The sequence below is a fragment of the Theobroma cacao genome, chromosome 2, assembly GCF_000208745.1.
Source record: "Theobroma cacao cultivar B97-61/B2 chromosome 2, Criollo_cocoa_genome_V2, whole genome shotgun sequence".
NCBI classification, from domain to species: domain Eukaryota; kingdom Viridiplantae; phylum Streptophyta; class Magnoliopsida; order Malvales; family Malvaceae; genus Theobroma; species Theobroma cacao.
In genome coordinates, this window is record NC_030851.1 from 7,781,907 (window position 1) to 7,800,958 (window position 19,052).

The following is a 19,052-nucleotide window of genomic DNA, read 5'->3' on the forward strand; positions in this document are numbered from 1 at the left end:
TGGGTGTCATGAACCAGAAAACCATTCCACTCAGCCTCAGTCTCTCCTGCCACCGTTCGTTTGGTTAAAGGCTAGCAAATCGAATGAATACTTTTAATTGGTTAGATAATTTTAAGGTAGGTGTGTTTAATTAAACAATTTCATTTTTAAGTCTTTTGTTTCTTGTTTATTTTGCCATAAAATGGATTTATACTTGTCAATGGAGGTGTACTTCTACACGTAAGTAATTGTCTAACTCATTATGTTTTTTATGCATTATTATCCTGTATGTCAATAATCAAGTGTAAGATGATAGAAACAAAAAGGAAGTGAAGCTTGATTTTTTTTTAAATATAATTTTTTGAAATATTTTTAAAAAATAAATTTTATTTTTTTATTATATTCAATTAATTTTTTATATTTTTATTTTTGATTAAATAAGTTATTATCACTAATGGTTGATTAATTGTTAATTTTTAAAATATCACTTATTATTTTTATACTCAAATAAGTTCACATGACATTAATGTAGAAGGTGAAAAAAATTATGTAATCATATGATTATATCACATCAATATATCATGTCATTATTCAATATGACATGTTAACATATTACGTCAATATCATATGATATAAAATGACTACGTTTTACCTAACACAACTAGTTAAAACATAAATTACAAAGATATATTTAATTAAAAATAAAAATATAAGAACTTGATTGGATATAATAAAAGAATAAAATCTTATTTAAATTTTTCAACATAGTTTAGAAAATTTTTTTAAGTATTATGTCAAAAAAATTATATTTAGTCCTGTATCAATTTAATCTAATATGATAATAAAGTTATAATTATTTAACTATTTTTGTTATTATTAAAGAAGTAACCAAAAAAGAGCTTTTAGTTAATTTTGGATCCTTTATTCCTAACTAAAAAATTTACTATACTAAAAATTAGAAGAAAGAATATTCTTTGTAGATATTATATATATATATATATATGGGAATTTTGAAGTTTTATATCATATTATAATATATTGTGGTCGGCTATGGATTAAACTTGCCTAAATTAATATATATTTGAGAAGGTGGCTCCCCAAAATGCATAGAAGTTTCATGCCTTGCTTGTCAAAAAAGCATCCTTCTTATCTTTAGCTTTACCATTAATGAAATTGCCCTCCCTCTCTCTCTCTCTCTCTCTGTGCTTTCTACTTTTCTCCTAAAAAACTCAAGTCTCCTTGAATCCCATTCTATTCAAAGCTTGGTTTTCAGACATTCAAAGCCGTAGATTTTGAGGTAATGAATATAAAATAATTGTAGCAGTATAAAATAACACACAGTCTTTCAATAAAAAATTTCATGGATTTAGTTTTATATCATATATTTACATTGTCATTCGAGTTATCTCTTTCCCTTAATTAGTTTTTCTTATACGCATATCCTTTTCTTCCTTGCAAAGATCTGGATCTGGGTAGGAAGGCAGCCTGAATACATCTATTTTAAGCTTTTGACGCAATTTCTAACGCGTATTAGCTTCCAATAAGTTTGATCTTGATAGAGTTTAATTTCATCGTTGTTAATTTGATCACTTGGTTTTTGGTTGAATTCCTGCAGAAACCTAAAGCCTGGGTTAGCAGCTAGCACGAAGAAGGAGAATATTTAATCAGTACTGTCAGAAGCAAATAGTACTGCTACTAGTACTAGTACTACTACTACTACATATAGTTCCATACCAGTTAGTTAATTGTGAAGGAAACTATTTCACCTTATCATGGAAGAAAACCTAGCCTTCTACACGTCGGAAGAAATTGTAGCTGCGTAATTTGGAAACTTTTTCATTTTTTTGCTTACCTTTCCCTTTTTTCCACTTCTCTGTACCATTTCTTCTCTTTAATTCCCACTTTAAAAAGAGATCAGATCGAAGTTAGATATTAGAGCTGGCAGGTGGATTTGGCTATGTCTGGCTTGGAATCAGGTTCAGGTTCTCGCTATGTCCATCAACTACTCGGACCAGAACTGCAGCTCCAGAGATCATCCCAACCCCATCTCAACGTATCTCAACTCACGGATTCCAAACAGTCACCAGAGACAGAAGAAGGAACTGACGCCGATGCAGCCACCACCAGCTCAGGCGGAACCACTCCAGGGCGCAGGCCTCGAGGACGTCCAGCAGGCTCAAAGAACAAGCCCAAGCCACCAATAATCATTACTCGCGATAGTCCAAATGCGCTGAGATCCCATGTACTTGAAATTACTTCTGGTTCGGACATAGTTGATTCAGTATCAAACTATGCAAGGCGCCGTGGGCGTGGTGTTTGTGTACTCAGTGGGACTGGGGCCGTTACAAATGTTACATTGCGGCAACCAGCTGCTCCAGCTGGAAGCGTAGTAACACTACATGGGCGGTTTGAAATTCTATCTTTAACTGGGACTTCTCTTCCGCCACCAGCGCCTCCTGGAGCTGGGGGCTTGACTATTTATCTAGCCGGTGGTCAGGGTCAAGTAGTCGGAGGGAGCGTGGCGGGTCCATTGATGGCTTCAGGTCCAGTTGTACTAATGGCTGCATCATTTGCTAATGCTGTCTATGATAGGTTACCTGTTGAGGAGGAAGAACCACCAGTGCAGGTGCAACCAGCAGCTTCACAGTCGTCTGGAGTGACTGGGAGTGGTGGAGGGCAGTTGGGTGATGGAGGCAGTGGCGGAAACAATGGTGGCGCTAGTGGAACTGGTGGTGGAGGTGTTCCTTTCTATAATTTGGGAGCCAACATGGGAAGTTATCCTTTTCCAGGTGATGTATTCGGTTGGAGTGGTAGTGCAACTAGGCCTTCCTTCTAGTCAATCATTATGTAGTACATCTTATAATTTCTAGAATCAAGAATATTCTGCAATGTTTATAAGTTTTGGATTAGTTTTTCATCATTGGGTTATTGATGTGATGAAGACAAGTCATGCGGGCTATCTCAATTTGGGCCCTCTTTTCAAGTTGAGGAAGAAGAAGAAGAAGAAAAAGAAACTATGCGTGGTATCCATGGTATTGCTATTCAAGAATGACTTCTGTAATTAGTTTCATTATGAACGGGAATTGTATTCCATCAGGAAAGATCATCAAGAAGCGAAATCGATGGGAAAAATTGCTGCAAAACGATGAATCTCGCTTGAAGCTTGAAGAAGAATGATTGTTCAGTAAGTCTAGATTCGCGTAAAAAACATTCTGACAGCATTTCCTTTTGTCTTTCTTTTCGCTTTTCTAACTTGGTTTATATATGAACAGTAGAAATTTTATGAAAGAAATTAATGCTAATGGATATGTATTTCTAGGGTTCTCTTCAAAATCCAAATTAATTCCATCCAAATTGAAGCTACATGAACCGGGAGTAATGTTAAAACTGCCTAGAAAATGGGGAAGAAACCATTACTTCTGCATATCTGAATTTCCATTCATCATTCTTTGCGTGCATGTCTGCATTTTCGTGTTGAATATTTAAAAGAGATTCTTTTAATTTCTTTCTCTCTTTTGTGTTTTTTTTGGATGATCCACCGCCTTCTAAAAAGCACAGACAGTAGCTTCTGTCCTTACAATTGGTAAACATGCAAAGCTCCCTTCACCCCCTCCTTTCTGATTTTGCTTTAAGCATAGCTAGGAAGGCTCTTTTGTCAGTTACTATAAATGTAGTCTCTTGAATGAGAAGGGAACGGAAAAGGTTTTCCATATCCTTCTCAAAAGCAAACTTGAATTAACATGTCTTTCACCCCCGGTTACATATAGACAAGTAGATAGATGTATATATATAAAGCCCCGGCTATGGCATGTGGGCAGGAAAAAAGAAGAAAAACCCTAATTGCCAAAAGTGGGAAAAATGCGCATCTAGCTAGTGTTTTGGGACTTTACACCATTGAAAATGGAGAAGTAGATATGGGTGCATGGTAGTGTTCTTTGGAACTTTAGCTCCTTTTGTTTTCTTTTGATACAATAATATCTATTGGTTTTATATATTGGCTTTGGTTCATAATTCATATACTATTAGCAATATTTAGCTGGTTGATTTATTCATTTCTTTTAGAATAAAGTAATACTCCAATAATTGTTGAACAAACAGAAGTGGCAAGATTTAACAACCAAATCAACGTACAAGGTTGTCCATTTTCTTTTCTTTTATTCTTTATGAACGAATACAAAGACCTTGTCGACTAGATTTTTGACTAGGTCTAATGTTTTTATTTCAATATATATTGGACAGAAACATTAATAATGTTTTTTTAGTATATTTAATCATCGTCATATGCTATGATATGGCATTTATATATAATGCTGTCGTCGTTGATTAGCTTGTCAACTTTTGTTGAGATGAATGATGGGTTTCTTGAGTTCGTGGAATTTATGTTTTAAATAAATGAGAAAAAGACACACAAGTAGGTAGAGCCATATATAAAAATGGAATAACAAATTTAATTTATTGTTACATTAGTGACTCAGCTTCATTTGACTATAGATTAAACAATTAACCTACATATAGAGAAACTTGTAATTAAATATAGAATGTGAAAAACAAAAAAATGGATTGAAAATTCCAGGCTGCAAACTTAATTACTTGTTCTATATGGTAAGATCCTGGAAATGTGCAAAATGGTTGGTTTTTTTTCTTTCTTTCAAATCAATTAAAAATCTGGAAAATAACATAAAAAAAATAGTTGGCATATTGATTCCTGTTTTTATTTTAAATGAATAATGGAGTATATTTTACGTCCAAATAATTTGAGTCAATGATTAATGCATGTCTTTTTCTGTTCAAAGAGTTAAATTCAAATGTTTTCATCTCCTGATCAAGTGAGGTAAAAGAAGAATAATTAAATACTTGCATAACTCTTTAGAGAGAGTGGAAAAAGCAAGAAAAGAAGAATAATTGAACCCTACCCCTAAGCAAAGGTGGACCCATTTTGATCCAAGTGGCGTACATGATATCACTGAAATGTCAAAAATTTCTATTAACTGTACTACTTATTTTAAAGTTTTATATAATTAATGATGCTAATGAATCTATTAATTTTTTTAATTATTATTATTATTTTAATTATAATATCAAAAAAAATTTTAAATCCATCCCTGCCTAAGGTCATACGTCAAATGTGGGAAGAAAAGGGAAAAAAGCAAGAGAGAAGTTGCACTGAACCCTAACCTTTTTCTCAAAGTTGATCTGGATTAGGGTAATCTAAGTTGGAGAAAATGTGACATGCCATGGTCAATTGATGTAGAACTTTTCATTTAGTAGTTATAGGATTGTCGTTATATGAATGATTTATATAATAATATTTTAAGAGACATATTTTTAAAATTTGCTTTCTTTTTATAATTAATATTCGAAATGCATAAACTACGTATTTTACTTCTTTAATTTGATTGGTCGAGGGATGCTATATTCAGGACTTTACAAACGATTGCTTCATTTTGATAAATAATTATTGAATAAATGCTCGAAAATATCCTATATATTAATTTACAAATAAAAGTGAAAGGGCAATCGACATATATGTGTGTAATGGTTTTTGTGCTTTTTGTTTTTGGGCTAGAAACGGGACACAACACCAGTTAGAACACAATTCTTTTAGAAAATGTTGGAGGCGTATAGACCACTTACTTATAGGAGTTAGAAAATATAGGAGGCTAGGAGCCAGTGTTTTCTAAATGCCCTGAATGTAGACTCGAGGAATCCAACTGACTTGACCCTAACTGACCAAATTAGTCAGAGTCATGATGGGTAACTAATAGCCCAACACGAACATGAAACATGGAACAAAATCTTCACAACACAGAGCGCTTCCTCCACCAAAAAACTCTCCTTGAAACCCGTAAAACGGACCATCAGGAACACCCCTTACCTTGGACTTGGTCTTCCACCATCAATCATCTTTCTTTCACATTTCATTTCTCACCTCTTTCTCTCAAACCAAACTCCAATGTGCTTCCAATTTGGTCCAAAATTAGTGGAAAAAATAGGAAATTATCAAAGGTCACAATTGCTTCGTCCTCCCTCTATCTTTTCATGCTGAACCATTTTGGAATAGGCACATTTCGCCCTTATACCCTTACCTTTTTCCTGACATCTTCGAACAAAAAATTTTTCAGGCACCCAATTGAACTTGCCTTACTTTCAAGGCTAGAACAAGTGAAGTGTTTCCACCATTCTGGAAATGCATAGGTGCAGAAATCAGTTTTAATGCAAATGTCATAAACTCCGCAATCAATTAGGCCAAGGCATGAAGAATTGATAGGGAAAGGAATTTTTTATTTAAACAACAATGGCATCCCTATCTTCCCAACCATCTAAGAAAGGAATGCGTAGCCCTGGTGGTTCTGGCGACTCTCAGGCTGGTTCACGTAATTCCAGTGGACAGACTGTAAAATTTGCAAGACGAACTTCAAGTGGCCGGTATGTTAGTCTATCAAGAGAAGACATTGACATATCAGGGGAACTATCGGGAGATTACATGAACTACACTGTGCACATTCCTCCCACGCCAGACAATCAGCCGATGGATAATTCTGTAGCTGCAAAGGCTGAGGAGCAATACGTTTCGAATTCTCTTTTCACTGGGGGTTTCAATAGTGTAACACGAGCCCATCTGATGGACAAGGTGATTGATTCGGAGGTGAGTCATCCTCAGATGGCTGGAGCTAAGGGGGCCTCATGCTCAATGCCTGCTTGTGATGGCAAGGTCATGAAGGATGAGAGAGGAAATGATGTAACGCCTTGCGAATGCAGGTATGCTCTGCAACAAAGTCACTTTATTTTTATCTGTTATAAACCAAAACCAAAACCGCCTAAGCAGGTGGAATTGGCTCGAACTCCTGCATGCTTATTCAATCAACGCGAGTTTATACTGACTATTCTATCCTCTATCCTTGGCGGGAGTATTAAAATGAAGAAGGAAGAAGAAGAGAGAGGCAGTTGCTTTTCACAAAATTTCTAATTGTCTATGCATATTTCAGTGTGTTTAAGGACGCAATGAGAGCATGGAATATATATCATGTCGGTCACGTGTAAATAACTCTACTGTACCTTCCAGGTTCAAAATCTGCAGAGATTGCTACATGGATGCTCAGAAAGAAACAGGCCTATGTCCAGGTTGCAAGGAACCATACAGAGTCGGAGACTATGACGATGACGGCCCAGAATATTCCAATGGAACATTAAAATTGCCTGCTCCGGATGGTAAAAGGGATCCTAATAATATGTCTATGATGAAAAGGAATCAAGGAGGAGACTTCGATCACAACAGGTGGTTGTTTGAGACAAGTGGTACTTACGGCTATGGTAATGCTTTCCGGCCTCACGATGACATATATGGAGATGATGAAGATGATAGGCTCCATGGGGAGTTGATGGAGAACAATGATAAGCCTTGGAAACCCTTAAGTCGGAGGATTCCAATCCCTGCAGGCGTCCTTAGCCCTTACAGGTACACTGTAAATTCAGTTTATATTCTCAGTTTTCTGGACGTGTTCTCCCTGTTCTGTCCTTGTTCAAGTTTATTTTCCATGGCGTTACGCCAATGCCAGTGTATCATGTCAGTCTTAGTTTCTTCTGGGCTGCTCTTTTACTTGTTATTTGGCTGTGGTTGGGGGATCTAGGTGAGTTTCATAAGGTTGATGCTTGGTGTGGGTTGGTTCTTATCTTGTATATCCTGATCTTTTAACTTTTTGGTGGCTTATTGTACTTATTTTCAAAAAGAAACTTATTTGGGACGAAGAAATAAAGAAAGTAACTCATCAGTAAGAAATAAATAAATAAATAAAAGAAAAATATATTCAGAAATACCGTGGCATTTAAAGAAAGAAATTGAGAAGGAGCAAAAAGGAGTGGGGAAGGTGTTAGATTAGTATACTAAAGATGAAAATAACTATCGGCTAGTGTTGGTGTGGGCTAGTGGCAGTAGAATTAATCTCAATAGAGAACGAAAATGAATTCAGGGAAATACAATTTGAGGTGGTATTAACCGCTTATTGATCATTTTTACATAGGTTGTTGATTGCAACTCGATTGGTGGTGGTGTGCTTCTTCTTACACTGGAGAGTGGTGCATCCAAATGACGATGCAATATGGTTGTGGCTCATGTCAATTGTGTGTGAAATATGGTTTGCTTTCTCCTGGATCCTTGATCAGATTCCTAAACTCTGTCCAATCAACCGTTCCACGGATCTTGAGGTCCTCCGTGAAAAGTTTGACATGCCATCACCATCCAATCCGACAGGCCGCTCCGACCTCCCTGGAGTGGACCTGTTTGTATCCACTGCTGATCCGGAGAAGGAGCCACCTCTCGTCACTGCAAATACAATCCTTTCTATTTTAGCAGCTGATTATCCTGTAGAAAAGGTTTCTTGTTACATCTCTGATGATGGAGGCGCCCTCCTCACCTTTGAGGCAATGGCAGAGGCTGCGAGTTTTGCTGATTTATGGGTTCCATTTTGTCGAAAACATGATATCGAGCCTAGGAATCCTGAAACCTACTTCAGCTTAAAAGTTGACCCAACTAAGAACAAGAGCAGGTCTGACTTTGTGAAGGATAGGCGGAGGATGAAGAGGGAGTATGATGAGTTCAAGGTGAGGATCAACGGGCTTCCTGACTCAATCAGAAGGAGATCGGAGGCATTCAATGCGAGGGAGGAAATGAAGATGCTGAAACACCTTAGGGAGACCGGGGCTGACCCTTTGGAGAAACCAAAGGTCCTAAAGGCCACATGGATGGCTGATGGCACCCACTGGCCTGGAACTTGGTCTGTTCCTTCCAGTGAACATTCCAAGGGGGACCATGCTGGAATTCTCCAGGTACGCATCTGCACCATGCCAAAACGTTTTTATACATACAAAATGCTTTTATTTCAGTCCTTCGTTTCAGTTTCCTGCCTAATTACTAATTAGATGAAGCATGAACTCTTTTTTGCGATGGCCAAAAATGAATAGGTGATGTTAAAGCCGCCTAGTCATGATCCACTTATGGGAAATAGTGAAGATAAGCTCTTAGACTTCACTGATATAGACATACGGCTCCCAATGTTTGTTTATGTATCACGGGAGAAGCGTCCAGGTTATGATCATAACAAGAAAGCCGGTGCAATGAATGCTTTGGTGCGAGCATCAGCCGTATTATCCAACGGCCCATTCATTCTTAACCTTGATTGCGATCACTATATATACAACTGCAAAGCTATTCGTGAAGGAATGTGCTTTATGATGGATCGAGGTGGCGAAGATATCTGCTACATTCAGTTCCCTCAGAGATTTGAAGGCATTGATCCTTCTGATCGTTATGCTAATCACAACACCGTGTTTTTTGACGGTAACATGCGTGCCCTTGATGGTGTGCAGGTATTCTTCTCTTTCATTCAGGATAAGCTATAAGCACTATTTCAAGGAATCTTAAACTCCGAAATTGCCTAAGAATTAAACATGACCTCTGCAGGGCCCTGTTTATGTGGGAACTGGCTGCATGTTCAGGCGGTTTGCATTATATGGGTTCGATCCTCCAAATCCGGAGAAAATGACTCAGGTGAAAGAGAGCGAAACACAACCATTAACGACCGGTGACTTTGATCCTGATCTTGATGTGAATCTATTGCCCAAGCGATTTGGAAATTCTACGCTGCTGGCGGAGTCTATTCCAATCGCTGAGTTCCAGGGCCGCCCTATTGCAGATCATCCTGCCATCAAATTTGGACGGCCTCCCGGTGTTCTTAGGATCCCACGAGAACCACTTGATGCCGCTACTGTTGCTGAAGCTGTCTCCGTCATTTCTTGCTGGTATGTGCTTCTTTTAAACAACACTGACTATCCTCACAAAATGTATTAACATTGCACCATAAAACCTTAAAAAGAAAAGAAAGAAAAAAAAAACTATTTGACAAACAGAGACCTAATAACATGAGAAAACAAATATCCCCACAAGTGAAATGATGAAACCATATTTTCCCAACAGGTACGAGGACAAGACTGAATGGGGTGACCGCGTAGGTTGGATTTACGGTTCAGTCACGGAAGATGTTGTGACAGGCTACCGCATGCACAATCGCGGCTGGCGCTCTATCTATTGTATCACCAAGCGCGATGCCTTTCGGGGGTCAGCTCCTATTAACCTCACTGATCGACTTCACCAGGTGCTGCGGTGGGCCACGGGATCAGTTGAAATTTTCTTCTCAAGAAACAACGCGTTCCTTGCTTCTAGGCGTCTCAAGATACTTCAGCGCCTGGCTTATCTTAATGTCGGCATCTATCCCTTTACGTCCATTTTCCTCATTGTCTATTGCTTCCTCCCTGCGCTTTCACTTATATCCGGACAGTTCATCGTGAAAACACTAAACGTTACGTTTTTGGTCTACCTATTAATCATAACCATTTGCCTCATCACGCTGGCAATCCTAGAGGTGAAATGGTCCGGCATTGGATTGGAAGAGTGGTGGAGGAATGAACAGTTTTGGCTCATTTCTGGTACCAGTTCTCACTTAGCTGCATGCATACAAGGTCTTCTTAAAGTGATTGCAGGCATTGAGATCTCTTTCACATTGACTTCAAAGTCAGCAGGAGAAGACAGTGACGACATCTATGCCGACTTGTACCTCGTGAAGTGGACTTCATTGATGATCCCACCGATTGTGATCGCCATGATAAACATCATCGCCCTTGCGATTGCATTTTCAAGAACGGTTTACAGTTCAGTACCACAATGGAGTAAGTTCATGGGAGGAGCTTTCTTTAGCTTCTGGGTGTTGGCTCATTTGTATCCTTTTGCCAAGGGTTTGATGGGCAGGAGAAGGAAGACACCCACAATTGTCTTCGTTTGGTCCGGTCTCATTGCAATCACACTTTCCTTGCTCTGGATTGCCATCAACCCGCCAACAGGCGCAGCCCAAGCTGACGGTCTGGGAGGCAGTACTTTTGAATTCCCTTGAGCAGAAAGGTCTAGTTTTGGTGATTTTTGTTTCTTGAATCAAAGACTATATAATATAGGAACTAACAATCTCTGCTGATGCGACTAAAATTCTTGAGAAACTCAGGGAGATGATGAAGATTTCACTGCTAGGATTCCATAACTTTCGAATGATGTACATTAGGAAGGTAAAACGAACAAGGTTTTCCTTTTCTTTTCTTTTTGACAAAAACAACAGATGATGTTAGAATAGAGTTTCTGCTGGATGATTTGGGGAATAACCAGCTGATTTCCCCGGCAAAGGCAGAAGTTCATAGAACTGTTAAATTGTAATTATTATATTCTTTTAAACAGAAACAGTGAACATTTTCATTAATAGAATATGTTGGGCTAGTAAGTTTAAGGAATCAAGGAAAGTCTTGTCCGAATACATAAATATCCAACGTCAAATTTTCAATGTTAAATCAAATGAACCTATACAGAACATTTTAAAGATCATGAATGACGCCATTTCCCTTGCCATTGTTATTGTCCATCTGGTCATGCAACAAACACAATCCAATCTCCAGTCATTTATACATAATTCAATACTTCACTTTCTTTTCCAGATTAATTCAGCCAATTGAAGGTCATTCAGTTCTCAAACCTGATAAATCATCCTCTTCCTGCCGCTAAACAATGCAAAATACTGGAGATTGGCTTGTGCATTAGCTGTGATCATAAACTAATCAAGAACTATGTGCATTGCAGAATTATGTCAGATTGATTTCTTTTTTTTTCCATGTTCTTGAAACAAACTAGAGAAATCTCTATATATGAAAAGGTAAAAATTACAACCTATACATCAGGCAGCTCAAATGGGACACGCACAAACAACTGACCATGCAGGGTAACCACAGCAGAAGTCTGATGCGGATCAATTCTAGAAGGCAGGCTGACAACCTGGAGACAAGCACATATCAATAATGCATGCATTAAAAACTATTACAGAACTATGAATATGATTCCAGTGACACATTTTAGTTGATTGTGGTGTACATCCTAAATAAAGCTGCAACTATTTCAATAATATGGGGAAAAGTACATAAATAAGAGGTATACCAGTACAAATTTCATTTTTATTTGACACTGTTTCATATTACCATTTGCATGAATTTCTGTGGCATTCCAAGGCATGAGTGACTTTCAGAGTCACCTAATCACGCTGCAATCATGTAACAGATCATGCATCCTACTGTACACTGAAATTTCATCAACTCAGACAAACCTTTTTAAATGGTGTAACACCCCAAGGATTATCCAGTTGCTTTGGTTGACCAGATATAACCAAGCGTCCAGCTGGATCAGACTGAACATGCACCTGATTCATTTAAAACATATGGCAATTCGTCAACCATAATCAAATACAATCTAAAGGCAGAAGTTTAAGGAAGAAAATGGATTCCGCAATTGATGCAAATCTTAGTAGGCTGCTCTTCTGGACTAAATTAAAAACTTTACCCAAAAAATAGATGTCAAGATTAATCTACTTAGCTAGTTGCAATCAATCTCACTAGGAAATTCACCAAAAAGATCCCATAGCATTTATAATGGCTAGAGTAAACACAGTTAGCACATAAGAACACTATAAACATCCTAAATGGTAGCACCTAAAATGATATATTGGTCAGGCTACTGATCAAATTCAGTCTGACCCAAGCTTAAAATGAGTCCCTACAGATTCCCAACAAAGACCTAGATATATCTATTCTTCCATTGTTGGCTTACCTTGACTTACATCCTGGTCATGGACCTAAGGAAGTAAGTCAATTAAGCGCCCAAACAAATTTCCTAATAAAGTGTAGAAAAATAACTATTCCATCTGTAACACTTATCCATTCTGCTAGACTGAAATCCCTCTTCTATGTACGCTTTACCTCTCAAAAATCATGTAATTTTTAAAAGCAAAAATACAACTAATAAAAATAAAATCAGAAAAGGAGAATCATCCAGAGATACACTAACCTCCTCACGCAGAAGCCCAGGAACCAAAGCATATACCTCATAGCAATCAATCTGTAAGAGAGAGAGAGAGAGAGAGAGATTCATTGATAATAGCGATGCAGCACACTGTCATAAAGATAACATGAGAAAGACTTACAGTTTTATGCACATTAATCTTCACCCAATCAGCTGGGGGTCCAATATCGATAACCATTGAATCCAACCTGCCAAAAAAATGCGTAGTTATGGCACCTCTAGAAGTCAAGATACTGTTTCATATATCATACAAAATGGAAAAGGTTTAGGAATAAAAAACCAGCAATCGTAACTGTGGTTTTGCTCCCTTAAGTGGAGCAACTCGGACACTGTGCTCTAGACTGGATGGCTTTTTACGCTTTAATAAACCTGAGGAAATGAGCCAAGTCTCAGAATGACAACGATTTTGGAAATTGTGGTAGCTGAATATGCTAGGCCAGCGTATTAGTCATACCAAAATTTTTAAGTTGTCTGTCACTTTTGGCTGCAGGACTAGAGCTCTTGTCCTAGAAAATTTAAAAACATCGCAGAAAAACCGTGACATCAGGGAAAATGTAAGGGGATAAGAGAAAAGACTAAACAAAATAGTAAATGCGTATCACTTAGAAGTTCTCCACAAACCTTGATTATTGGATGACAGACCTCACCGTTATCGAGAACACGCTGAGAATGCCAGCTCCGCATGGCCCGAGTAGCAGCATCCCTTTTTGCCCTACCTGACCCAGGAGCTTGATTACTACCAGCCTACACACAAAATTCACAGAAATCATTCAATCATATATATGTGATACTGATAAAGATTTATTGAAACAAATTCATATATCAGTCAACCAAAAACTTGACAAGAAGAGAGTTACCATGTTTATGCTTCGCATGCAGATGATTTGATAAGTTTGTTAATGTGGACAATGTGTTAAATACAATTCCAATCATACCACAATAAATATGATCACGGCTAAGGACACAGCATGTAAGTCAACACTATCACAATATTGACCACTACGAACATCAATTTTGTCATTTTGTGTGAAACTGGACTTATCTATCATATCATTGGATGAGGCAGTCTAGCTGTCAAAACAACTAATATGCCAGTATAATTACATATTGTAATACCCTTTGTACTCTGAACAATATCTACGGAGTTTTTCCAGGAATTGTGAAAGCTCCTCCATCTTCTATTCACTTTTCCTTAAAAACCTCAATTCCCAATAAATATCATATGTGTCACAGAGAAAATGATTAACTTTTTGTTTTAAAGCAGTGGGAGAGGATGAACAGCTTCCCAGGCCCAACTTTAAAGCATGCCTTTTAGGGATGATATACCTCCATAATTTCCACTCTGATCTTTCTTACCAACTTAGGCACCAACAGTTACTTTCAATACAGCATTTTGATTACCAGATGCACATCCTCTTAATACAAAACGACTTTTGGATATGCAACAGTAAAAATCTCGCTTGTTCATCCCAAAAAAGAGGTATTACATGAAAGAAAATGTGATAAACATAACTTATTTTGAAGTAAAATATGGCTACAACAAAAGCATTCATGTCGACAATGAAACAGAAATGCCATGCCAAGCTGATAAGCAAGCGTTAAAATTATTTAGAGTTGACCTGACTTTCAACCCCATTAGGCTCTATAAAGGAAGCATCAGGATGAGAGAGCTCGCCACCGTGTATCTTATGCTTTTCATACTCAAGTAGTGCCTGAGTAAATTGACGGAACCACATGTCAAAAAAACAAATAATGAAAATAAAAGTTAGAGGTGACATAGGAAGGACGGGGGTTGGGGCCTTAATTCACATGGTATGTTTGTGTTCTTTTAATCAACAGAAATTAGCAATTAGAGCAAAACCTTCTCATAAAAGATACGGAAAGTCCACGATACAGTAGTGCAGGTCCTACGCCAAATAAATAAATAAATAAATAAACTATATAATATGATTACTGCAAAAAAATTTGCCATCATTGTGGGAAAAGGACAAGAGGATGCCTCGTTAACAAAATTTACCCATAACAACAAAAAAACATGAGCTAACAGATATAAAATTTTTTAACACAAAAGATTTTCCCATACATAAGAAAAAGTCCAAAAATCACCCACAATTGAACAAGGTTTTTTTTTTGAAAGGTATTTTTATTAATCACCTCACCACAATGCCATTTTGAGTCTTAAGCTTGGATTGCCAAAGACTCTCATGGCATAGATGGTAAATGAGGAACAGAGAACCTTAACAATTGTCCAAAGAAGCCATCAACCACAACTATATTGTAGGCTTCGCTAAAAAAGAACAAAGCCTAGGAAACTCACAAATGTTAGGAAAACATGATGCTAGAGAACAAGTTAATTTAAATAGGAGGAATATGCAGGCTTTCTGTACTTAAGCTATGGAAATTGCTCACTAAGCTAGAAGATAGACATCATCAAGGAAGTAGAGGTTATCCTTACTTACTTTGGAGGATTAAATGATTCACCCACTTGCCTCCACAATTTGCATGAGGTCACCTACAAGTCCACAGCATGGTCAAAAAGCAAGTGTATAACTCTGTCTTATTCTTAACCATAAGAACCAAACAAATGATTTTCTAGAATACTATAAATAAACACAAAAACTAAATTAACCGTATTTTTCCAGTTCAGTCATACCAATTGACATAACAATCCAATGTCAAGGACAACAATCAGTTTGTACATGCAGATATTGCATATACAGCCATCTCCTTGGCACTCAGAAAACCATATATTACCAAAAAAATTAAAACATAGATATACTATTCAATTTTAGTTTTATACTTTCAATTAAATTAGTCATCTTTTGATGTAATGCACAAGCATGTTATGGAATTGGAGAAAATATAAGGCAGAGAGAGACAGAGACTTTAGGTGTGATATAGTGGAAACCTATAAGGAAATGAAAGTTCAAGAATTCAAGACAAACCTGTTCATAGCCCCCCAATTTGATTACAGCTCTCCATAACCTTTAGTAAGATGACAAAGGGCAGATTAATTACCATGAAGGTTTTTCTTTTCAAGAAGAAAACTGTTTCCACAAACATGAGAACTTGAAAAGGCTTACTTGAGCAAATTTAAATCCTCTTTGTAAAACTTAGGGTGCTTGAATTCAAGGTTCTTCTCCTTGTAAAAAGCTTCAACCTCCTTCACAAAAGCTGCTTGCTCCTCTTCCGTGTCTGACCCTGAGTTGTCAAAGCATAGGTTAGGGTTTTTTTCACCAAGTTCTGGTATTACCACTTGCTTCTTAATCTCCCTTTCTGTAGTCAAATCCTTCAATTGCTCCCCATTGTCAACGTCATTGTCATCATCTTGGATTTTTATGTCAGAGTTGGGGCTTCCGCAAAGTCCGTTGTCATGTGAATGAATGGGGGCATCATCATCTTCAACAACTTCCATTTTGTTAACAGCTTCAGCCAAAGCTTTGTCCTCAACATCCTTAAATTCAGCATCATCATTCTCTTCAGATTTCAAATTTTCCTCATTTTGACCATCAGCATCAACAACATTGGGAGTTTTGATAGTGTCTTCATGGGTTTGGTCGGCAATGGCTTGTTCTTCCACTGAATCTGGGTTGTCACCAACCGGCTGAGCCTGCAATTTCCCATCCTCTTCAAGTTTGGTAGGTTCTTCAACTTGAACTTGGTCTTTCACTTCAGCAGCTTCTGTTTCCGTGTCCATTGGGGCTTGAGCTTCAGCTTCAGCTGCTTCCATAACTGGTTTGGAATCATCCATCTGAGCCTCACTACCACTAACAGTCATCTTCTCTGGTTCCTAAAATCCAAAAAGGAGAAAACAGTGGGAAAAAAAAACAATAACCATAAAGCCAAACTCATTTCTTAAAAGACTAAACAATGAAAATGCACAACAATAATAATAAAAAAGAAAATCACAAGCTAAGTATTACAACAAAATGACTCCCTTTTTTCCATTTATATTACAACCTGAGAGAAAAAAGTTTGTGCATACTCACATCCATCCCCTGCTTTCTGGGTTAGCCACAAAATTAAGAAAAAAAAGGGCGTTTCCTTTGAGCCCCTGCAGGAAGAAACATGAAACTTCTAAGACATGAACCCTGGTGGGCTACGGCATTAATGAACCCTAAACGAACAAAAAGAACTTACTTTACTGTCTGTTTTTGTTGAGGGATTAACTTAAGACCCAGTTACAAGTGAACCCTTCGGCAGGTGCTTGGCCTGGTCTGGCCCTGGGTTTTGAATTTGAAAAAACAAAACCAAGCAAGACAGGAGGGGATAGTTGGAGTAGGAACTACTATTGAGGTGATATGGCAGTCTGTTTTTGTGAGAGTCAGAGCCTCTCACTCACGCGTGTAAAATTCTACCAAAAAACCCTTTTTTACAGCACCATCCAATGACCATTTCAAGGGCCTAGGCGTTTCTGATTCCTTCTCTCCGCACGTGTTCACTTCCCCTTGAAACTCTTAATGGGTTTGAGCCCGATCCCTCTGATCTTTGCTTGGTAAGGTGCTTTGAAGGATTAGACTACAATTGGGCCCGATAGAGATCTCAAATCAGGCTGAATGTGCAAGAAACAGTGGCATCCAATTCCAAGGTTTTTTTGTGGTTCCTTCTCTGCGCAGGGTAGTCTGATATCCAAGTAAGAGAAGAGAGAGAAGGAAGGAGAGATGAGATCACTCACCTTAAATTGGTGGTGTCTATTTCCTTGGTCATTGGACTCCTGCCAAGATATCTAGATTTTGTCCCATTGGGGTAAATGGCCCTGGTAGAGATGCCACGTTGGCGTAATCCTTGTGTCTGGTCTTGTTTGGCCCCTCGAGGCACCTGGCCTAGTCATAACATGCAGGATTTTATTTGCTGTGGCGTGCATAGATTCCATGTGATCAACACTTTCAAGGTTAAATGCTCGTACTAGGAGTAAACGTTTGAGCATTTTTAAAATTAAATATCGAATGTTTCAATCATAATAATCAATAATCAGTAAGTACCCAATTCGAGAATTAACATCATAGATCTTCATCAGCAACATGAGTCCTTGTTATGATCTTATTGCCACCTTGATCTAGAAAATGGGGGTACAACAATTATGGCTGATTTGATTGGAAATAAGGTATATATTCATCCCACCAAGACACTTGTTCTACTTGCCCTTCTCCGATCAAGGCAATCTTTACAAGATATACATTGAAAGGAATTATTTATTTATAGCTTTAGTGTATCGAAATTAAGTATTTGTACTTAAGTCACTTTCATAAATACTGAACTTCTTTTAAATGAGTTCATCAATCTAATAAAATCAGTGATTTAAATCTTATATTTTGGTAATCTTACATTTTAAATTGAAATTTGTTGTTTATTAGTATCATTTAAATGCCTCATTATTATAATAAAAAGGAGAATTGCACTCATGACTTTAAGCCTTTCTATTCTCTGTTTTTCTTTCCCCTGTTTCTCCATTGTTCTTTATTTTTCTTTTTATTATTTGAGCTTATTAGTCTTATTCTAAATGATGCTATAAAAATATCTTCTCACTTCCATTGCATTGCAGGTATGTTTATAGGACAAATTTTGTGTACAGATTATGATTAGTTTATAGCTTTGAGTACAAAGGAGCAGGACCAAAGAACTTTTCCATCTGATCTTGAATCAGTGGATAAGATTGCTTGATCTTCTCAAGTTCTGAATATTTGGTTTTGTCAAATGGTCTCGCTCTCGGCTTGACTGGGGATTTGTACCAAGTTGAGAATTATTGGCAGTGGTAGAGGTAATGGCAGCTCGTGATCTTCCTGACTGAATCGCATGACTGATGTCTAAATGTGATTCATCAGAATTGACGCTGCTAGCTGCTGTTTGAGGTTGAGATGGTGACTGCTTGACATTGTTAGCTTGTGGACTTTGTGTTATGCTAAGAGATGGACTGCATGCTGGATGAGACAGAGGTAGAGACTGGATTGACAGCAAGTAAGGTAGCAGTAGAATGCTGAGCTGAGGTACTGGCAGAAGTTGAGGGAACGACGGCCTGTGTGAGTCCTCTAATACTAAAAGCAAATGCTTTCGTACCCCTTGTCACGTAGGTCAAAGGATCACCTACATCACTGTGTATCAACTCTAAAATCTCAGTGACTCTTATTCTTTTTTCACT

At 37.6% G+C, this 19,052-nt stretch overlaps 3 protein-coding genes across 4 annotated transcripts; 2 read left to right on the forward strand and 1 right to left on the reverse strand.

Moving 5' to 3' along the window:
- LOC18608390 (AT-hook motif nuclear-localized protein 25) lies at positions 1,256–3,262 on the forward strand. The gene is made up of 2 exons (XM_007043049.2): positions 1,256–1,276; positions 1,595–3,262. The coding sequence occupies exon 2, from the start codon at positions 1,937–1,939 to the stop codon at positions 2,813–2,815; it is 879 nt and encodes a 292-aa protein (XP_007043111.2). The 5' UTR covers positions 1,256–1,276; positions 1,595–1,936; the 3' UTR covers positions 2,816–3,262.
- Positions 6,079–11,625, forward strand: LOC18608391 (cellulose synthase-like protein D4). The gene is made up of 6 exons (XM_007043050.2): positions 6,079–6,738; positions 7,043–7,435; positions 7,998–8,802; positions 8,938–9,342; positions 9,437–9,774; positions 9,950–11,625. The coding sequence occupies exons 1-6, from the start codon at positions 6,275–6,277 to the stop codon at positions 10,917–10,919; spliced, it is 3,375 nt and encodes a 1,124-aa protein (XP_007043112.2). The 5' UTR covers positions 6,079–6,274; the 3' UTR covers positions 10,920–11,625.
- LOC18608392 (AT-rich interactive domain-containing protein 6) lies at positions 11,334–17,586 on the reverse strand. 2 transcript variants are annotated; one of them, XM_007043054.2, is made up of 14 exons: positions 17,057–17,586; positions 16,906–16,970; positions 16,000–16,706; positions 15,862–15,901; positions 15,376–15,428; positions 14,778–14,823; positions 14,536–14,628; positions 13,559–13,660; positions 13,371–13,422; positions 13,210–13,285; positions 13,038–13,104; positions 12,902–12,952; positions 12,165–12,257; positions 11,334–11,839 (listed from the first exon to the last, which is right to left on the reverse strand). In XM_007043054.2, exons 2-14 carry the CDS (start codon positions 16,909–16,911, stop codon positions 11,735–11,737), a joined length of 1,491 nt encoding a protein of 496 aa, XP_007043116.2. In that variant the 5' UTR covers positions 16,912–16,970; positions 17,057–17,586; the 3' UTR covers positions 11,334–11,734. The 2 variants fall into 2 exon arrangements, with proteins under 2 accessions (XP_007043116.2, XP_007043113.2); XM_007043051.2 differs by having other exon boundaries at positions 13,538–13,660; positions 17,057–17,585.